Raw genomic sequence first — 21,569 nt, 5'->3', positions numbered from 1 at the left:
TTGGACAGAGAGGACAGATGGTTTGAAAGAGGAGTGAAAGAAGCCATCTATGTCCACTGTGAGCGACCATCTTTGAACAGAGGCGGTGGTTTACGACACCAACCCTCTGCCATCTATAATCCAGTTTTGAGATCCCTTCCCAGACGCCTTAACGCCCACTCACATCCTGGGCCATCTGATCTCAGGAATTCGCATGATAAGGTGGGGCCAGGTTTCACAATGAACTCACCCGAAACTCTGGCTGATTGGGACCCACACCCAGTTTCACACCTTGGCTCAGGCGATTAGAGGATCATCAGGGGGTCGTTTTGTCCCTTTGTGGGGGGATACTCCCACTAGGTTTATATCTGGGACTCTGCACCATTTGACCTTAGAACTGAAGAAGCTTCTCGGATGAGAGGTGAAACGTCTTCAAGTAACTTAAAGAAGTCCAGACGCTTTTCTTTGCAAGCTCCTTTGACTACGATGACCTGGATGACTGAGAACCTTCACAGACATACGCAATGGAGTGACAGGCCTTAGTACAGTAGTTGTAGAACATCAGTTATTAGGAAAAAAATAGGTTACAGATGTAATTATCTGCATAATGATTTAATAGAAAAAGTATTATTAAACTTGCAATTTTAAGTGCACTTATGCAACACAGCCTGACCTCAGTTTCTACTGGAGTTGGGACAAAAATGATCTTATATGACTTAAGAAGGGTGGAGATGTGCACACAGAGCCATTGAAGGTGGAGTGTGAGCAAATAGAGGAAACAGGAGTGCAACTAAGAATAATAAATACTATTTTGCTGTGAAAATAACAAGACTGGTTATACTGTTGTGTTGACATTTACTTTATTAACACAAACAATTGCTTTAAAAATATGTAGAAGATGAATAATTTTTTACATATATATAAAATTTACATTTATATTTATATCTGCTGCTATTAACCTCAGTCGTCAGTTTGGTTATCAGGTTCAAGCAAGCGCCTGCACTCATTAAAATCTTGACTTGCTCAAGTGCCCTTGAGAAAAACGCTGACCTTGACCTTTGATCATCAATATGGAAAGTATTATTTTGTTTCTTTGTTTTAATTTAAACCCACATGACCCTCCAATTATCTGATCATACATGTCTATAGTCTTGTAACCCATTTAAATGGTAAAGAGGGCTCCTCTCGTGCGGATAATGTTTATTTTGGCTGAGTACTAAATCACAAAATCATCCAGTTGGCGACTTTCACATATACATTTAGCTTGTATACATATATAAGCTGAATGCATATATATGTCAATACTGTAGCAATGTAATGCAAGAGTATCAAACAGTTGAATTAATTCTGAATAAAGAAATACGCTTGGATCCATTGATTGCCTTTACCGTGTGAGCAGAGGCTGCATTACGTAAGGCAGATGTGCGGTGAGAAAAGAGGAAACAGAAGTGCCCGTGTAGCGGAAGTGGTACTGCCCTGAACGATACGCTAAGTGAGACGGAGGACGGAGGCTGAATCGTCCACAGAGCGAGCGAGAAGAAGAAAAAACAGTAGGATTAAAAGTCACCGCAATCGTAAGTGCAATAACCTCGAATGTATGAATATCGCATGCTAACACTAGGTTTTCATTGGTAGCTCGTTGTTCGAAAGCCTGTTCTATCGTGTTCGTTCGAATCCCACTGAGAAGCGAAACATAACGGCTAGCTCGGTTGGTGAAAGGCTAAGCTAGCGTTAGCTGCTAGCTTGCTAGCGGACGGTGAGATTCCGTGACACTTTGTTCTGACAGGCTCGGCAGCCAGGGCGGGCCCTGCTACAGCTACTTAAAACGAAATCAAAGCGAAAGTAATACGGTGCAGTTCAGTATTCCCCTTCGTAATAACTACTTAAAATAACAAATATTAACTGCCATCACCCAAACCGCGTATTTTTACATAAAAATTCGCGGTTGCTTTCGCTGGCCTAGCCGTGACTGTTAGCGGCGATGCTAGCGAACTGTTAGCTACTACATTCGTTTTTTCCTACTTTGGTTATCGCGCATACGATAGTTTAGCGGCTATAAATATGAACGAAAAATATGAAGTCTTCTAATATGCACTGTCGTATTTGTTAAGCCAGTTTAGCCGCGATTTAGAAAATCTACTATCCTCGCTAGCCTTGCTAGCAACATTGTGGGAGGGCATTAAACATGACCCGGGAAGGCTTCCGCTGGTACAGCAAGTGTCGGTCGAAAGAACGTCAAGCGAGCCAAAAAGGCAGCAGAGCAAATAATTATACACGGTTTGACATATTTAGATATGCGAAGAGTTCTGATTCAACTCGTGAATATGAAATTGGGTTGGGACGGTAAGGGCGAAGCAGGGTTAGCTAATAACTTGGCTAGCGGCTAACCATAGCAAGAGATGAGTGTGGTTGACCCACTTGCCAAAGAGCCCAGTTCACAAAGCATACCCTGTGAATTGTCATTGAATTAAGTGTTTTCATCTGTTAAGACCAGGTGTGCCACGGCAAGGTGAAGCAAGTTCGTGTGAACTAAGATAACGCACACACCACACAGGTGTGAATGGCTAATGTGCCTGAAACATTCTTTCTTGTGTTTTGGTGAATTGCAACTGTAGCTGTTTCTAATATTGTCTTGTTTTCCCCAGTCTAGAAAATGGATAAGAGCGACCTGGTACAGAAGGCCAAGCTTGCTGAGCAGGCTGAGCGCTATGATGACATGGCTTCAGCCATGAAGGCAGTGACAGAGCAAGACTCTGAGCTGTCAAATGAGGAGCGCAACCTTCTCTCTGTTGCCTACAAGAATGTTGTAGGAGCGCGCCGCTCATCCTGGCGCGTTATCTCCAGCATTGAGCAGAAGACTGAGGGCAATGACAAAAAACAGGAGATGGCACGTGAATACCGGGAGAAGATAGAAGCTGAGCTGCAAGAAATCTGCAACGATGTGCTTGTAAGGATTTCTCATTATTCAGTCCCAATTTAGATTCTAGTGAAAGTGGTACGTGTTATTGTGAATCTGAACAAACCTTTACTGCTGTTTTCAGGAGCTACTGGACAAATTTCTCATTGCCAAAGCATCTAATCCTGAAAGCAAGGTGTTCTATCTGAAAATGAAAGGCGACTATTATAGATACCTGTCTGAGGTTGCGTCTGGGGATAATAAGAAGAGTAAGTGAAAACACAGTTTACATCATAACTTTGTTTTACTGCAGTGTCCTTTTGAAGAGTGGTGAAAGAAACTTTAAGTTAATCAATAATGTGTAATCTGAAATCCCTAAATGTGTTGATTTAAAAGAGCAGAATCATGATGCTTTTTATCTGATTTTTTTTTTTTTTTAAATTATTGTTCTGTCAACAGCTTTGTTTTCAGCAACAGCTGATTGCACTTTTTAGCAATAAAAAAACCCTCCAAATAAGAAACCTATGTAGTTGAACCTGACATACTTGAAGACAAGCTGAAAAGGCCAGAAAATTTTGTGGCCGGTCTACAGTAAATGCAGAGATGGCACCATGTGGAATAAGAAAATTTTGCCATATTAATGAATGTTACAATACAGTTTGAGATTATTCATAGTCTAATTTTTCTGCTTTTAAGTTGCTGAAAATTGGTTCATTATAGTTTTATTTATTTTTTTCCTTATGCTTTCACAGCTACAGTGGATAATTCCCAGAAGGCGTACCAGGAAGCTTTTGACATTAGCAAGAGTGAGATGCAGCCAACACACCCCATTAGGCTTGGCCTGGCCCTCAACTTCTCAGTCTTCTATTATGAAATCCTAAACAACCCGGACAAGGCCTGTACCCTGGCTAAAACAGTATGTACTCTGGCTTACATGCATAGCTTTAAAATGTCTTGGAGCTTTTTAACAAATGAATTGGGGGGGGGGGATGGGGAGAAAAAAAACCTAAAATATATATTTTTTGGTGCATATTTAATTTATTACTTATGGTGTAAATCACAACAAATGACTCTTTTCAGGCATTTGATGAAGCCATTGCTGAACTTGACACTTTGAACGAGGATTCCTACAAAGACAGTACCCTGATAATGCAACTACTAAGGGACAACCTGACTGTGAGTTTTAAGTTACACTGTTTGGTTTCAGATTGATGCGGGCATATCTGTCACAAGGCACTCTAACATTTGTCCTCTGTGTTTCCAGCTGTGGACATCAGAAAACACGGCAGATGAGGGAGAGACCGAAGGAGGGGAAAACTAATGGAATTGCACTGTTAATCCACCTACACTCTTTATCTTAAACACAGACAGCTTATATACATCCCCCTCCACTCCATCAGCCCCTCCCACTTCTGTATGACAAGCAGCCTGAATTGCTTCCGACCAACTAGTTTACCCCTCTCAGTTCACTGTGAGGTGACAGGGTAATTTTTTCAGTTGTTAGCAGATTCAGTCACTCTGTGGAAAATGTGTTGATTAGCAAGTTCACATTGCTGGTTTTTTTTTATTTTTTATTTTTTTTATTTTTATTTTTTTTTGGTTCTTTGTCAGCTTTGTGCAAGTCTGCGTGTGGCAAGCGTGAGTGGATGTGAGAGGTTGTGCGTATGGTCTGTGGTGGGGAGGGGGGGTATTGTGAAATCTAATCGTCCTTCCAAAGTCCTTGGTCCCCTGCTAGTTGTGCATTTTTCATCCCCCCACCCATTATTTTTTTTTCTTTTTGTTACGTTTATTATTTGTGATTCCTTGTGATATTTACAGGTTTTATTGTATGGTAATTAAACTGGCAGTTGATTTCCACCAAACACTGTGATGGTAGGCATTCCATTTGCTTCACAAGCCCCCCTCCCAAAAAACGTTTTTTGTTCAAATTCTCAGACATACAATCCTGTATTCAACTAACTGCAATTCTGCTGTGGGCTCATACAGAAAGGAGGCAGGCTGTATTGTGACACTGACATTTTGGTGTAATGCTCCTTGATCATGTTCACAAAATTCAGTTTAAGCTCTGAGGGACCCCTTAAATTTGTCATGTTCAATTTAAGACATTCCACATTATTAGGCTTTTTGGAAAGGCAGTGCTTTTTTTTTCATTTTGAACTAGGTATGGGTTGTCATTGTAGTTTTACTCACTGTTCAGGTGCTGCTTGACCTCAGTACAATGGAAATTGTATGTGCGTAAATGTGGTTCCATGTATTTTGCAAGATTGACTATCATCTGTATGTAAAACCTACAGTAACCTTTTATTGATGTTAATTGAAAATGTCTTACCACACTGTATCAACCCTGCTTGCAAAATATTCCTCTTAAAGCGGTTGTTTTCTCCAAAAAATGTTTTTGTGCCTGGCTTTCTCTTGCAGCTTTTTTTTTTCTTTTTCTTTTTTCTCCCCCATTTAGACAGCAGCATCTGCTTGTTGATGAAATCTCACAGAGAAAGAGTTAAACCATTTATTAAAAGGAAATAGTTAAATATTTATTAGTCTTCGCCCAGGTTCATCAATCTGCTGTTTAAAGGTAGCTGATGTTAACGGATTATCTAAAATCAGGTCTCCTTAAAAGTGTTTAGAAGGCCATTTCATGACTTTTGAAAAGAAACTCAGTGTCACAATACCATGTTATCACCACTACATTCCACACTCTTGTAGTTGAAGACACCATTCCACATTATAGCTGACAGTCTGTTTACTCTGGCAGTGCTCCAATGAATTGATATAATTTGTTGGGGGAAAAAAAAATTCATGTCAGTTTATTATTATGCTTGATGAAAATGCAGTTAGTGAATGTGGAACGAAGCCTGTCTGTATATCAGGTATCTACTTGCTTTGTTTTTACTGACAAGTCTTAATGGCTAAAATTTGCTTCTGTAACAGTCTTATTACCCAGTGCACACACGTGGTTGTGAAAATTTAGATTAGCTATTAAAAAAAAACGAGAAAAGCAGTGACGAAATGGAGATAAACAATGGTTGGTGTAATTCTAGCTTTGTGTTTATGTATCTTAAAACCATTCTAGTTTCACTCTACATGTAAGAAATAGGAACGTGTCAAAACCATCCAGTGAAATAAAGTTTCGTTTAAGATAACAGGCAAATTACGTCTTCATTTTTGTTCACCAGGTATATTTAAAAATTAAAACGTAAAACAAAAGCCTAAAAAAAACTCAGAAATTGAGCAAAAAGGTACGTGAGGGTTATAATTGCCCTCTTGTCTACAAGCAAAGGGCAAGCTAAATTAGATTAGCGCTTGATATGCTAATGAGAACTACTTTGCATCGCGGAGAGTGACGTGTATTTAATGTTTGTACCCCTCACAGCTTAATTGAAACTATTGCGCGGAGAGGAGGTGCAGGTGTTCAACGGCGCTAATTAAATCAAAACAAGCTCCCGCCCATGTGGAAAGTGTACCGACGAGCTGCTTAACGGGAAATCTCCAGTACGACGCAGTAGCTTGAAATGTAAGTTTATTTAGTCGAAGTCACACGGTTCCTCATATTAGCTAACTTTGATGAATAGTTCAGAAACAAAGGACACAGGCGTCAGCTAATTTTACCGCTTAGCTTTGAATCATGTGCTACGTGTTAAAGTTTCATCACTTAAATGTTTACCATGTTAGGAATTTTTAGATTCCAAATTGTCCACATTCCACAGCTTTCTGTCTTGAAGTTGTCTTTGTATTAACTTTCGGATACACTTCAATATTTTTATGTTGGAGTACTTTATCCACTCAGACACGGAGTTAACAATTTACGTGCTTAATGCAAACCTAATTCAGTCAGGCCTGGAGCAGGGCCTGCAGATTCTTTCGTGTTTTGATTCACGTGTTGACATTTTGGAAGCTGTGTAGTTTGTGACACTGTTAAACTGCATCATGCAGATCTGTTTTTGTTATTCCTCCCACCCCTGTTTGAAATAAATGGTTTGAACACACGTAGATGACATTGAAAACACATTAAAATTAATTTCTTTGACACTAAATCTCATGGAAATTAGATAAAACACAGTTAAAGGTATTGATTTAATAACATAACACATTTAACATAATTTCTTCTACTTTTGAGTACTAAATAAAAACTTCTCAAACGTGATGTATTAACAAAGAAAACATTTCTGCCAATGCAGATCAGTACAATGAAGTGCATCTAATTTTAGCAGCACATTAGAAATGACTATAACAAGAAAAGAAACAAAACAAAAACAAGTCTAAATCACTCATAACTGTTTTTCTCCAAGCAGCTATTACCCAAAATGAACAGCAGTGGACCAGCATATCCTCTTGCTTCTCTGTATGTTGGAGACCTGCACCCTGATGTCACAGAGGCAATGCTTTACCAGAAGTTTTCTCCCGCTGGGCCAATCATGTCGATCCGTGTGTGCCGGGACATCATCACCCGCAGATCTCTGGGATATGCCTATGTAAACTTCCAGCAACCTGCTGATGGTACAGTACCAGTGTGGTTGATTTGTGACCTTTTGCTGCTCAGTGAATGCTATAAAATGTTAAGACTTGTTTCAGTCTAATGAGAGCAAACTTTTGAGGTGATTCTAAAGATCACTGTCTTCAGAGCTGAATTTAAAAGTAGGAAGGACACTACACCTTAAAAACGATCAGCAAATTCATGATAGTTGGGGTATTTGTGATGAGAGGTTAGTCTATAAAATGGCAGGAAAATCAAAGAAATGTCAAAAATTTCATAACTTTTCCTGAAAGAAGTCAGGAAAAATATCATGATTGAATAAACTAAATAAAGTAAACTAAATTATTAACCACATTTTAAACCTAAAGTACTGCAGAGTGGAATGAATTTACCACTTAAATTAGAGCATAAGCTTAATTCTCCATAGTGACACATGCAATGGAAACATAGTGAATATATGCTCCACTTTATTAGGTACATACTCCACTCCTTGTGGCAGGATGGATTTTAATGTTGTTTATTCCGAATTCTGACATTACAATCTGTCGTAGCGGAAGTCAAGGCTCATCAGAGCACGCAGTCTTCTGTTGTCCAGTGTTGGTGAGCCTGTGTGATTTGTAGCCTCAGTTTTCTGCTCTTAGTTGACAGGAGAGGCCCCTAGTTAACATGGTGTTTTCGCCCAGCTGTTGCTAACTGGATGGTTAGAGATGACTGTGTGGGGAAATTCCAGCAGATCACCAGTTACTTAAATCACATTTGTTTCACATTCTGATGCTCAGTTTGAACTTCGGCAGGACATCTTGCCCAAGTCTACATGCCTCCCTGCACTGAGTTTCTGCCATGTGATTGGCTAATTGAATGTTTACCTCAAGGAGCAGTTGAACAGGTGTACCTAACAAGACAGGGGACTGTATACAATATATATTATTATACATTTTTGTAAGTAATTTCTTTTCATTTTTCTGCTTTGTTTTAGCGGAGTGTGCCCTGGATACGATGAACTACGATGTCATCAAAGGTCGGCCAATCAGAATAATGTGGTCTCAACGCGACCCAGGACTCAGGAAATCTGGTGTGGGTAACATCTTTATCAAGAACATGGATGAGTCTATTGACAACAAAGCACTGTATGACACCTTCTCAGCCTTTGGAAATATTTTGTCCTGTAAGGTAAGTGACCTGGGCCGTCTCTCAGAGCTGAAGCAGCTGAAGTTGATGGTTACTGTGACTGACTAGAGTCTTCCTCCAAACACTGAGAGGGTAGAAATGGTAGATTTCAGAATCATGGACTTGTGTAATTTCAAAGTGCAGCACATATCACTTAAGTTATTAAAACCCATTTCCAAATTTTACTCCTCACATTCAGTTTGGTTAAAAGCAATTGTTTACATTGTGTTTGTAACATAGTATAGATGAATTTAGCGGGCACTTTTCAAAAGCTTTGTAATTTGCACCGATTATAATGTTTGTCTTGTAGGTTGTTTGTGATGAAAAAGGATCCAAAGGCTATGGATTTGTTCATTTTGAGACTCAAGAAGCTGCAAACCGGGCCATTGAAACAATGAATGGGATGCTACTGAATGATAGGAAAGTGTGAGTGAACTAAATACTCAATTGTTTACCACTGTTGTTTCCAGTCAGTGGTTAAATGTAGCCTACAAAAATAAGCTCAGGCAAAGATTAGAGCAGAATATGTACAAGGATCAGCCACAACATTAAACCACTGATACATCAAATTGTCTGCGGTTATGTGCTCCCTTTTTTATTTTCCTTTTTTTTTTCTTCATTTTGAGCTCATTTCAGTTTAAGGCTGAAATGAGCTGTTTTACATTATACATGATATAATGTGATCTGACATTTACACGCGCCAATGGATTTAATCAGAACTGTGTGACATCTGTAAAAACAATGACTAATTCACACATTTACAATCCTCTGTGGCTATCCTTTGTGGCTTTTCCGTGACTTTCGGTTCAGCAAAAAAGATTAACATGTACAAAACCAGTGCCTGATGGCCAAACGGCTCTCTGGAGACGAGTTTTACAATTCCAGAGTACATTGAATTTCCTTCATAAAACAGGCCCCAGTAGTTGCTGTAATTATGTGTTGCTCCTAACGTTTTTAAATGTGGGTGTTCACATTACTTGGTGGGGAAAAAGCAAGTCATTTTCAGTAGACGAAGCGATGTGACATTTCACATTGACACCAGACACTTGTTTCTGTGTGCTATGCTACAGATCAAACTTTAACTGTCATCAACTCTTTGTGTTTTTGTGTAGCCTGCAATGGTTGGTGAATTTATTTATTTATTTATTTTTGGAGGAGGTGTTCTTACCTTTAAACCACTACTGCAATATATAAAAACATTTTTCAGATGATTTAAGCCTGTTTATTTGGATCGAGGTCTTTTTATATGGAGCATTCCTATTCATTCTGATCTAAGGCTCCATGTAAACTGCCAAAAACCTGAAGTGGCACTCAGTGGCCCGGAGGACACACCGGCGTTCCTCAAACTTCCTATGTCTCAGTTCAATTGAGCACTCACAATCTGTGGCAAACATGGCTCCTTCCATGGAAGACACACTCAGGGATAGGTCTCATGATTATGTCCCAATGGGCCAGTTGTTTTGGCAGCATAAAGGTGACATACACAATATTAATCAGATGGTTTTAATGTTGTGGGTGATTTTTAAATATATTTTAACTATTTAAATTGTTAAATACTACTGAAGACTCCACATGTTTTGCAGATGATTTTTCCATGTGTTGTTGTTTTGTTTTTGTTTGCTCAGTCAAAAGGCGGGTAAACGGTTGGGATATGGCATTGTCAGCTCAAAGGCCCGTTTCCTGGGAGAAAAGTGTCAGTTGTATCTCCTTAGGTCAGTGAATAGGTAGGATATCTGTCTAGGTTTGTCTTTATCTGTATTATAAAATTATTTTAGGGCTAAGCAGGTAACAGTATTCATCACAAACGAACAAAGCTGTTTGTTTGCGATGTTCTTGATCTGTCCTAATCATTTGTCTTGTAGCCAAAGATAATTTAACACACTGTAATTAATTTCCTTTTATTTGTTCCTCGAAATGCTGTCTCTCTGGTTAACATTTTAAATGACATCTACAGATTTGTTGGCCACTTTAAGTCACGCAAGGAAAGAGAGGTGGAGTTTGGCAGTAAGGCTATGAAGTTCACCAATGTCTACATCAAGAATTTTGGTGAAGACTTCACTGATGAGAAACTAAAGGAAGTTTTCTCTGCATTTGGTAAGATAAAAATATTGTGAGCTTTTATTTTATTTTTTGTTCCTTTAGTTTATTTTTGATCACTTTGCATCTCGTGGTCTGGTTTTGGTCTCAGGGAGAACTCTCAGTGTACGGGTCATGAAGGATGAGAAGGGTCGTTCAAGAGGATTTGGATTTGTAAACTATGCTCATCATGAAGATGCCCAGAAGGTAGTGTAGACCAAGTTTCTGTGTGCACACAGATCTTACTTCTCCCAACAAAAGATCACATGGATCATAATGCAGTCACTGTACACCTTGAATGAATCCTGTTCAGGAGTGTTTGAGTTAAGTAGGTAGAAAAGGATGGCCTTTTTTTGAATTGGAAAATATAATGTTGGTAAAAAAAAGAAAGAAAAGTGTAACCTTAAATTCTTTGAGTATCATAGTTTTTGAATTTCTCTTGAAAAGGTACATTGCTTCTGAAATGTATTCACAGCATTTCACTTGATCCACATTTTTGTCATTTTATAGCCTTATTCCCTGTTTTGCAAAAAGTTTAGTTCTTTCAAATTTATTAAAAACAAGAAAAAAATATAAAAAGTACATAAATATTAAAAGCCTTTGCTCATTACTTTGTTGAAGCACCTTAGGTAGAAATTGCAGCCTCAGGTTTTTCTGAGTATGCTGCAGTCTTGGCACACCTATTTTTGGACAATAAGAACTTTTCAGTGGACGACTGTGGTAACCGGAAGGTTGCCGGTTCGATCCCCCAGCTCTGTCTGTCCTGGTCGTTGTGTCCTTGGGCAAGACACTTTACCCTACCGCCTACTGGTGTTGGCCAGAGGGGCCGATGACGCGATATGGCAGCCTCGCTTCTGTCAGTCTGCCCCAGGGCAGCTGTGACTACAACTGTGGTTTGCCTGCACCAGTGTGTGAATGTGAGCGTGAATGAATAGTGTAATTGTAAAGCGCTTTGGGTGCCTAGAAAAGTGCTATATAAATGCAATCCATTTTGGGGTAGTTTCTCCCATTTTTCTTTGCAGAACCATTCAAGCTCCATCATGTTCAATGGAGAGCATCAGTGCACAGTCATTTTCAGAACTCTTCAGAGATGTCAAGTCAAGGACAGTCGCTAAGTAATACTGAAGCCACAGTTACGTTGACTGTAGGCTTAGGGTTGTGGTGCTATTAGAGGATGAACCTTTACCCCAGTCCAAGGTCCAGAGTGCTGTGAAGCAGGTGGTCATCAGAGATCTGGCATCTAGTCTTCTTGTTCCTGTTGTTGAAAACCATCCCCATAGCAGGTGAAGGGCGGTACTTGGTTTTCTCCAGACATGATGCTCGGCATTCAGGCCTGTCTTGGAGGTCTACAGAAAATTCCTTGGACTTCACGGCTTGGCTTGTGGTCTGACACGTGCCTTTCCAAATCATGTCCAGTCAACTGAATTTACTAGGGGTGGACTTAAGTCAAGGTGTAGAAAGATCTGACGGGCGATCATGCCAGGAATTTCACGAAATTTCATGAAAAATGAATCAGTTTTGAAATAGCAAAATATTGAACAAGTGAAGCACTTTGAATACTTTCCAGTTGCGCTTATACTGTACGTAACACTGTATGTTTATGATCCCTATGCTATTTATTTTTTCCCAGGCTGTTAATGAAATGAATGGAAAGGAGATCAATGGGAAAATCCTCTATGTAGGGCGGGCTCAGAAGCGTCTTGAGCGCCAGGGAGAGCTCAAACGCAAGTTTGACCAAATAAAACAGGACCGCATCCAGCGCTATCAGGTGCTGCTGTTGTGCATGAAACTATAATATGAATACTACTTAATGGTTCTTACTGTTGATCATTTTGAATTAATTATTAGGTGATTATAGTGCAATGTTTTTTGAATATTTTAAAGTCTTAGTGGTGCTTGTAATCCATTCATTCATTTTCTCTTGCTTACCTGGGTCTGGGTCATCAGGAGTCAGCTGTGGGGCAGACTCGGTCTCCTCCTTGCATTCCTAAATAGTACATTATCTGATATTAATTTACAGTCTTGATGTTGTCATAGTAAAGTCAAACATTTTCTTGAAAATCATTCCAAATGAAAGTGGAAAAGTTGTCATTTATCCAAACAGTATATGTGGGTGTTCAGCATGAGGCTCAAGTTATGTTGTTTTTTCCACCATTGTTTTTCAGTATTGAGTATTGGGTGTTTTATTATTTTGCTGACATTGCCAAATGGTTAGAATCAGAAATGCTCTTTTGTTAGATTGATTTATGTGTGTCATGAACCGGATAGGAGGCAGACCTGTCCATTGGGCCATCCCAACTAGAAAACACAGGCATTGTTTTATAAATAATCAAGTTTGTAATAGCAACAAAATGGAATCTAAAGCAATCTAACCATTTTGGTAGTGCTTTCTCTTAAAGTCAGATGGGAATGTTTAATCTAGATATGAAGGAGTGCTTAACTACATAACTGAATAACTGCAAGCATGATGAAATAGCTTAGCAGCATTTAGCCCACAAAGAAAGAATTTCAGAGCTGATTGGATTTCATGGGTGAGAAGGAAATTCCTTTGAAATGTTTTTAGCCAGATAGGCTTTAACTTGTGACATTGATCCATTGAGTGTATGGGCATTTTACTGTTGATGGAAAGGCTGAACAAAACATTACTCAAAACTAAAATGGTATTTTGATCATCTTTTAGGTTTGTGTTTTTACATTGTTGAGCTTGAGAAGACAGGAACGTAACTCTTTGTAATTCCAGGGGGTGAATCTGTATGTGAAGAACTTGGACGACAGCATCGACGATGAGAGACTTCGGAAGGAGTTTGCTCCTTATGGCACCATCACCAGTGCAAAGGTGAGGTAACAGGATAATGTCCCACTAAAGTAATGAAGTTCTTTGTACACAAATCCATGAATGCCCAAACCTTTTTTCCTTCTGGAAGGTTCCTGTTAAAATCTAATAGCTTTTATGGCGAGGGAATGATTTTTGAACTGGGTGGTGTGTTCACAGTAGCTGCGATGCTCTTCTGTGTTAGCAACACAGGTGGGCGTGTTACTGTAAATAGATTACTTTTTCAGGTAACGAGTAAAGTAAGGGATTACTATTGCAAAAAAGGTAATTAGATTACTGGTACTTTCCCATAAGCACGCTGCGTTACTAAAACTGATTTTTTTGTGAGAGTGTCTCATGACAATGACGTAAGCGAGTGCGACATTCATGGCAACAGCTGTGTGCAGATCAACAATGGATCATATATGGAGTGCGGGAGAGAGTATGAGCGTGCAGCGTTTAAAGCGCGGAAGTACTGACCTTACTTTGAGTTTGATTCCGTAAAAAGTGACAAAAACATTAGTGTTCGCTGTTCACTGCGTGGGAAGAAAACTTCTTTTTACAGCGAAAAAACCGTTAACTTCCAAACAAGCACAGAGTGTGCTACCAGTGAATGGGAAATTCACACAGAAACTCGCGGATTCTTCCACTGGCCACCGCGGCACAACTGCACCAGGGCAAACATCCGCCTGCTATACAGGTGAAAATAGAGCAGCAGGATTGATTTTATTTATTTTCTGCTGTGTTTCACTTGCATTTATTTGAAATAGTGAGTGTAAACACAAAAAATATTTTATTTTATGTGCTGGAATGTGCAGAAAATAGGTTTAAATCTTAAACAAATTTCTTCCAGTCAGAGAATGTGGCATATAATTTAATGTTTGCTTGATGCATAAAGTTAAAAGATTAAAACTAATAAAACAAGTTTTAAAAAGACTTTTCCATTTGATTACATTTTATGATGGATTTTGCAGAAAAAGTAGAATTGGGCTGAAAGATCTATCGCTTTATTGCCTATTCAGGTTGTAAATCGTGTTTTTAAAAAGTAACTAAGTAATTTTGAAAATAAGTAATCAGTAAAGTAACAGGATTACTTTTTTGGGGAAGTAATTAGTTACTAATTACTTTTTTCAAGTAACTTGACCAACACTGGTTAGCAGTAAGAAAATTTTGTGCCAAAATAATGTTTGTAAAATTATTATTTTCCACAAAGGTGCTTTATAACATTTCAATAATGGATTTATGCAGATTGCTGACATGAATTCATTTCTGATCATCTCGTGAAAGCACTGTGGCTCAGGAGGTAAAGCGGGTTATTCATTAACTTGAGAATTGGTGGTTCGATCCCTAAGTTTTTATAGTGATATCAAGTTGTTGACATGTAGATATTCCTAAAGACATATGTGAAAAGGGTGTTCCTGAATGTGAACTGTAAATTGTCTTGTTGAGGAGGGGGGGTTGTTGTCCCCTCCCCATACAGGATGTATTGAGTGCCATTAAAGATTCTTTATATAATGTCTCTGGTTTTACCTTTTGTTTTCTTTTGTGCTTTAGTGTTAGGAACCTTAAAGATTTCTGACTGTGAACGTTTTGTTTCCTGTAGGTGATGACAGATGGCTCCCAAAGCAAAGGCTTTGGTTTTGTCTGTTTCTCTTCCCCTGAGGAGGCAACAAAAGCAGTGACTGAAATGAATGGGAGAATTGTTGCAACCAAGCCACTGTATGTGGCTCTGGCTCAGCGGAGAGAGGAGCGTAAAGCAATTCTAACAAATAAGTACATGCAAAGACTTGCTACCTTGAGAACCATGGCCAGCCCGCTAATCGACTCATACCATCAGTCTGGATATTATGTCACATTACCACAGGTAGGGCTCTTTAAACGGTGACATTGGGAACAAAATAGGCCATTTTATTAATGCAGCAAAATGTGTCATCAAAATGTTAGGGGAAAAAAAAAAGAACTGATAAAGTCTGGGCTTTATCAGTTGTTTAAGTCTGGGCAAATTTGCATCAGCTCCCAACGTTCTGACATTTTGAAGTTGCACCAGTGCTAATATTTGCATTATATCTGCAGCCTCCCACGCGCTCCTTTTACAACCACACTGCTGTCAGCAATGTGAGACCAGTCCCTCGCTGGACAGGACAGCCACCAAGACCACAGGGTGAGGGAATATCTGTTACACTTGTGTAGCGGTTTTAAAAAAAAAAAAATATATATATATATACACACACACACACACACACACACACACACACACACACACACACACACATTGATCTGTAAAAGTTGTAGCGAAGAGTAATTCCTCTAGGATTAATTTTTCAGCTTGACAATGATCCCAGAACACACTGGCAGTGCAGTAAAAGCATACCTGGATAGAAAAACACATGGTGGAACAATACCAGTCAGATTGGCATCCGCAGAGCCCGGACCTCAACATTATTGAAGCAGTGTGGGATCATCTTGACAGGAAACAGAACAAAGACCAAAAGGCAGCTAATGGTGACTCAAGAGTTTTGCACAGTACTGTATGATATAATTGTTCTCTACATGCTTAGGCCCCTACACCACTCAGCTGGTTTCTGGCTCTGTCCCCCGACGTGGATCGAGCCCCATCGCTACAGTCAGACAGGCTTCCACCCAGGCGCCACGCATCGTAACCTCAACACAAAAGACAAGTGAGCTCCTGATCTATGGCAGCAGACAAGCAGTCTCCTTTTGAAATGTCCCATTCACGTGGATGGTGCTGACTGTGTCTTTAGATGACATTGGAACCCAGACTGTAGGAGGGCGCACTGACATTGCCAATGTGGCCAGAAGCAGCCAGTACAAGTATGCGTCAGCAGTGAGGAACCCTCAGCAGGTTGTTACTGTGCCTGCACCCATGCCTAGACTACAGGTAGTGTTTGCACTGTGATCATTTCTATTTTTAATACTTAGCAAAGAAAAATGTGTGAAACCCAGACAGTAAGTTGGCGCACTGAGGGTGCACAATGACTTGCAGTGTAGTTAGTTACTTAGGTTGAGGTTAAATGACAACCTTATTTTAGATTGTTGCTGAATATAGGCTTAGCTTCACTTAACAAATGGGCATTAATAGTCATTGGAAAATGTAAAACGCAGCTAAGGAAAACAACCCTTCTTCTACTTCATTTTGACATGAATTAACCAGTGATATACAAGCTGAAAATGAGAGAAATCTGTGGGATTGTTTTGTTCTGTGAGTGGGTGTGGGTATCTGCGTGGGTGGTGTTTACAGCTATAATATGTTTAAGACAAAAAAATTTAGGCGATTAGCATCTGGATGTCTTCAGGTTGTTGCTGCGCCGGTGATGGAGCCACCAGTACACATTCAAGGCCCAGAGCTGCTTACCGCCTCAGTGCTGGCTGCAGCCCCACCAATGGATCAGAAACAGCTCCTTGGTCTGTCATCAGTCAGTTCTGCCTGTTTTGTTTTTTTTCCTGCTATGCAGATTGAAACAGCTTGTGTATATTTGTCTTCATTCCATTGTCTCTGCTGTGACACACAGGGGAGCGACTGTACCCACTGATTCACACTCTGCATCCAAACCTGGCTGGTAAAATCACTGGGATGTTGCTGGAGATCGACAACTCTGAGCTGCTGCATATGCTGGAGTCGCCCGAGTCCCTGCACGCTAAGGTACATTAATGTTCATGTTTTTCTGTGAGCTGGTCTGCACTCTAGACTGTATATAAAGATGGATGATAAGCCACAACTTCCTTCCCCTGTACAACAGTGAAACCAAAATAGCTCGAAAATAGGTGGTGCTGGTTTGTTCTAGTGACAGCATTTGCACATTGGTGGCGGCAGGATGTCGGAGTCATATCTGTAAACCTTCGGTTTAACGTCTAAACCTCAAGTGGGAGAAGCATTTCTTCCTTTTCTTCTTTTTGACACCCCATGCTGAAATTTTTTTTTAAATACTTTTGAATTCTGTTTGCCCATCGCTGTCATTATTCCCTTTGAAGTAGTTTGAGCAAAAGGGAAGTCTAGGTCCACCTGTTTACCTCCACATCTTCATCCTTCCTCATGTTATAGGAAAAAGATTTATTTTAGTTAATGTGCCACACGTGGTCCAGTTTGATCTCAGAATATTCTCTGGCCACTTTATTAGGTACAATTTAGTTGTTAAACAAATATCTAATCAGTCGATTGCAGTCAGTCAGCCTGATGCATATAGGTATCAGAATTTGGTATCAACAATTTGACCATTGTGCCTTATATCAGCAGTTCAGGCTCCTGGTGCTGGTGTAATGGTGTGTGGGACATATCCTTGACAAACCAACTGAGTATTGGTTAAAAAAATGCCTACCTAAGTGACCATAGTGTACATATCTTCTGATGGCTGGTTCCAGCAGATTAATGTGTCATGTCACAAAGCTCAGATTATCTCATATTGGTTTCTTGAACCTGTCAATGAGGCTACTGCTGTCCAGCAATTATTTTACTAGGGGTGGGGGGGGATGACCCAATCTGGTCTTTAAGTGATGACATGATGAATCCTGCTTCCGGACCCAAACTACCCTGCATTTAACATGTTTTAATGCTTTGTATCTTGTTCTATTTAATCTCAAAACCCCCCAAAAACAGTAAGTGATCACTGTCTGTCTCTCTGTTTTTAATACCGCTATTCATTTTAAAGCTCAGTTTTTAAAAGCTTACAATGTAACTACAGCTCAGCCCATGCAGCAGTATATTAATGACTAACGTCGTATTGTGGATGGATTATCTCAGTTGTTCTCCTGGCTGAAGTTTGGTCCATTTACAGCATCCTGCCATGTGATTGCATTTGTCCCAAACCATCGGGAACCCTCACGTTAACTTTTACAGAGTAGAAAAAAGTTAGCGTTCATCCTCCAGCTTCAGTGTTTATAATATGCTAACATAGCTGTGTCGCTAGCGATCATGTAGCACATCATTATATACCAGCTAGCCAATTTTCAGTAACCCTACAAATGTCACTGCTGTTTACTTTCCTGTCTTCATTTATGTCGGAAATGATAGCAGAGCTGTACGTTTTAATTAGTCTCAGAAGTCTCTCAGTCAGAACATGGTATATTATATATATATATATTAAATATATATTAAATATATATAAAATTGTAGGTTGTGTATCCTTCAGGTGTTAATAGGGTTATTGAAAATGTGTATATGTGCGTATGTGTGTATATACGTAGGTATGGATAGATAGAAACATATATGTGTATATATTAAAAAAAAAAAAAAAAAAAAAAATTACACATAACATATAATGTAATTACAAGGAGGTATTTCTGTAGTCTATTGATACTAGATAGTGGAAAAGGGGTGGGATTAAATAAGCTTATGCTTCTTCCTGCTCCTTTTTGAACATGGACGTTATTTGGAGTTGTGGTTGCTTGTTTTCCTTTTGTTTGCTTTGTTCATTTGTCTCTTTTAATTCTATTTTTTTTTTATACTTTTTCAACATGTTCAAAATAAAGATTCAATCAATCAATATTCAGACGGAAACTAGCAAGCTAACTCCCTGCTAACTTCTAACTCTGTTAAATTTAATAAATTCTGTTTTCATGGATGCCTGGATGTTAAACGTAATTGTTACATCTGGTAGAGCAGCAACACTGATCATTTTATTACATACGAAAGAATTTAGACAGTTTTTTAACTCTTAGTGATGCCACAGTGATCATTTGACTTTGGGACCTGCAGCGGAGTTTGGGCCCAGACACGACTCATGACGTCATACTTAAAGACTGGATAGCTTTCTCAGTCATCTGGAATGTCACTACATTCCCAGTTGGGTAAATTAGATAGGTCTGAGTCTGATTTGTAATTTTCTCCACTTTTTGGATTTTTATGTATTTATTGGAGAGAAGGTCGATGCTTGGTAAGCCTTAGAGTTACGGTAAATTGATTTTTATCGCATAAAGAAGACTGCCAAGCAAGATATTTTTGCATTTCCAGTCTTTGTCCTAGTATAACACTTCTCTGGCTGTTGCCTGCCATTTATGAAAGAGGTCTGTTGTTTCAGTTTGTTTTTTTGTTTTTTTTCTCCCCTTTTTTAAAAATCTTTCCACTGTTTGGGTCAGGTGGATGAGGCGATTGCAGTCTTGCAGGCTCACCAGGCGAAGGAACATTCTCCTAAGCAGTGAAGAGGCCTTAAAGGTCAGCAACAACGTCTTTTGTTTCTCTGCACCATTATATTTATAATAGGGCTGCCACAAACGATTATTTTGATAGTCGAATAGTCACAGATTATTTTTACGATTAGCCGACTAATCAGATCATGCATCCATTGGATGTAAAACGTACAGCTTATTGCACCAGCATGCATCTGCTCTTATATAACTATCATTAGCTTACAGCCTTAAGTGTTTAAGGTATGTGCTAACTAAAAATAAAGACAAGATGAAAGTTTATTAAATTTTAATGAAATTTGCAGATTGTTTCGGTGAAGTTTAATAATCTCAGCCGTCTGCTCCTTGCTATCTAAAATATAACAGGACACTGGAGTATATTCTTGAGCATCTCACACTTCTGATAATCAGTTGTCTGTTTGAGGTTTATTCAGCTGTGTAAAAACTGTAACTTTAATCTCAGCCAAACCGATTTACTCAGGAACAAATAAAATACTGAAAAAATCCAAACAATAACATTTTTAAGTTATCCAAGTGACTTGTATATCATTGTTAACCTGAGTAGCGAAAGACGGCGGTGGGTTTGAAAACGATTTGCTGGGAGACCGGTGTTCTCACCGGCTCTAGTGAGCCTTGAACCCCGGCTAGCTATCGAACTGGTGGGTAACAGACGTCTCCAAAAACGTCGGAGCGCTTTTGAAAATATGTGGTGTCTTGATAAACTGAGCAGATATTTGAAGTTTACACAGCTACATTCTCGCCTGAAAATATGTTAAACGTTTATTTTGTGACCCAGAAAGAATAATAAGAGTAACATTAAAACTAACTAGCTGCCGCCATTGTTGGAAACTGCGCTGGGCCGCGCTATGAATTCTGGGATAGGTTGGGTCACGAAGTATATACCCGACCCATCCTTCAAATCTGGGGAAATGAATGGCGCTTTTGTCGGAGTCTTCAAATTTGGACAGTCTTCATCGTGTCGCTGTAACGTAATCGGTTTACAAATGTGGGTGCAGAAGGATGCAGTTCCTGAATTTGGACACAGCTACTATACCAGACACTGCTTCTTCACTGGACACTGCTTCTTCTTCTGGGTTTAACGGCAGCTGGCATCCTTGTACATGCAGTGCTGCCATCTTCTGTTTCAGTCCGTTATTACACTCTTAAATCCTACTACTTCTGCATCTTTTGGGATCTTACAAAGCTTTAAACGACACGTCGACTATTAAATTAGTCGTCGATGATTTTGATAGTCGACGTAATCGTGACTAGTTGACTAATCATGGCAGCCGTAATTTACAACATACAGCGTTCAGGTTTACACTAGCAAGTATTTCTCTTCAGTGACAGTATAAATCTATCAGTTGATGCTGCTTTTCAGAAATGAACCTGCCATAAATTGTAGGTGTTGTTTGATGATACAAACCTATGCTAAATTCCTTGATCCCAAGTGATACGAACGCCTTCTTCAGTTTACGGAATTTCTCAAGTAAAGTTTGTGAAAGAAATGTCAGAGGCTGTGTTTTAGTGAGAATGAACTGGAGGATAAATTGTCTTGCTCACATTTTTTTTTTTTTTTTTTTTTTTTTTCAGATATCAACAATTCTCTGGAGGAGGAGAAATTATAAAATGAGCACACTTTGGGGGGAAAAGGGAAAGAAAAAGTTCTATGAAGATTAAACCAATGATGTAAAGAGACAGAAGATGAAGCTGTTTTGTTGTTGCAATACTTTTGTTAGATGATAAAGTTTCCAATATATGCATTAAATCTGTGTTGTGTCATTTGTCCTTTTAAAAAAGAGTGTATTATTATTATTATTATTACAATGGGATTTAAGTGTACTGAGCACCTTTGCCCTGCCTTTAACACAGTCCTGCACACTCCACAAGCGGCCTGCTCTGTAGAAGTAGCAGAGCAGCTTACAAGATAACATTTCTTAAGAATTAAGCTGCATCCACAGAAGAAGTGACGACCAGAGAACCCAGGAAGTCAATAACATTCCGCGACTTGATGGACTTATGGATGGAAA

The 21,569-nt window shown here is 39.2% G+C and overlaps 2 protein-coding genes across 11 annotated transcripts; both read left to right on the top strand.

Annotated features, from left to right (window-relative positions):
- The first annotated feature begins 827 nt into the window (after positions 1 to 827).
- Positions 828 to 6,015, top strand: LOC113014007 (14-3-3 protein beta/alpha-like). Of its 6 annotated transcripts, none has more exons than XM_026155299.2 (7): positions 1,458 to 1,553; positions 2,474 to 2,533; positions 2,625 to 2,926; positions 3,021 to 3,144; positions 3,628 to 3,791; positions 3,956 to 4,051; positions 4,140 to 6,015. In XM_026155299.2, exons 3-7 carry the CDS (start codon positions 2,633 to 2,635, stop codon positions 4,194 to 4,196), a joined length of 735 nt encoding a protein of 244 aa, XP_026011084.1. In that variant the 5' UTR covers positions 1,458 to 1,553; positions 2,474 to 2,533; positions 2,625 to 2,632; the 3' UTR covers positions 4,197 to 6,015. The 6 variants fall into 6 exon arrangements, with proteins under 6 accessions (XP_026011082.1, XP_026011087.1, XP_026011084.1 ...); XM_026155301.2 differs by having other exon boundaries at positions 2,469 to 2,533; positions 2,630 to 2,926; XM_026155298.2 differs by having other exon boundaries at positions 2,469 to 2,533.
- A 151-nt stretch (positions 6,016 to 6,166) lies between these two features.
- Positions 6,167 to 21,307, top strand: pabpc1l (poly(A) binding protein, cytoplasmic 1-like). 5 transcript variants are annotated; one of them, XM_026155288.2, is made up of 17 exons: positions 6,167 to 6,386; positions 7,165 to 7,369; positions 8,323 to 8,516; positions 8,824 to 8,939; positions 10,139 to 10,225; positions 10,468 to 10,607; positions 10,702 to 10,796; positions 12,220 to 12,357; positions 13,330 to 13,425; positions 15,005 to 15,265; positions 15,475 to 15,562; positions 15,960 to 16,079; positions 16,164 to 16,300; positions 16,716 to 16,824; positions 16,932 to 17,062; positions 19,492 to 19,567; positions 21,133 to 21,307. In XM_026155288.2, the coding sequence occupies exons 2-16, from the start codon at positions 7,177 to 7,179 to the stop codon at positions 19,552 to 19,554; spliced, it is 1,968 nt and encodes a 655-aa protein (XP_026011073.1). In that variant the 5' UTR covers positions 6,167 to 6,386; positions 7,165 to 7,176; the 3' UTR covers positions 19,555 to 19,567; positions 21,133 to 21,307. The 5 variants fall into 5 exon arrangements, with proteins under 5 accessions (XP_026011073.1, XP_026011070.1, XP_026011072.1 ...); XM_026155285.2 differs by having other exon boundaries at positions 10,139 to 10,237; XM_026155287.2 differs by having other exon boundaries at positions 7,162 to 7,369; positions 10,139 to 10,237.
- The last annotated feature ends 262 nt before the right edge of the window (positions 21,308 to 21,569 follow it).

The sequence above is a fragment of the Astatotilapia calliptera genome, chromosome 20, assembly GCF_964374335.1.
Source record: "Astatotilapia calliptera chromosome 20, fAstCal68.1, whole genome shotgun sequence".
Lineage (NCBI taxonomy): Eukaryota > Metazoa > Chordata > Actinopteri > Cichliformes > Cichlidae > Astatotilapia > Astatotilapia calliptera.
Note: the sequence above shows the minus strand (reverse complement) of the source record. Positions and strands in the feature narration are given on the sequence as shown.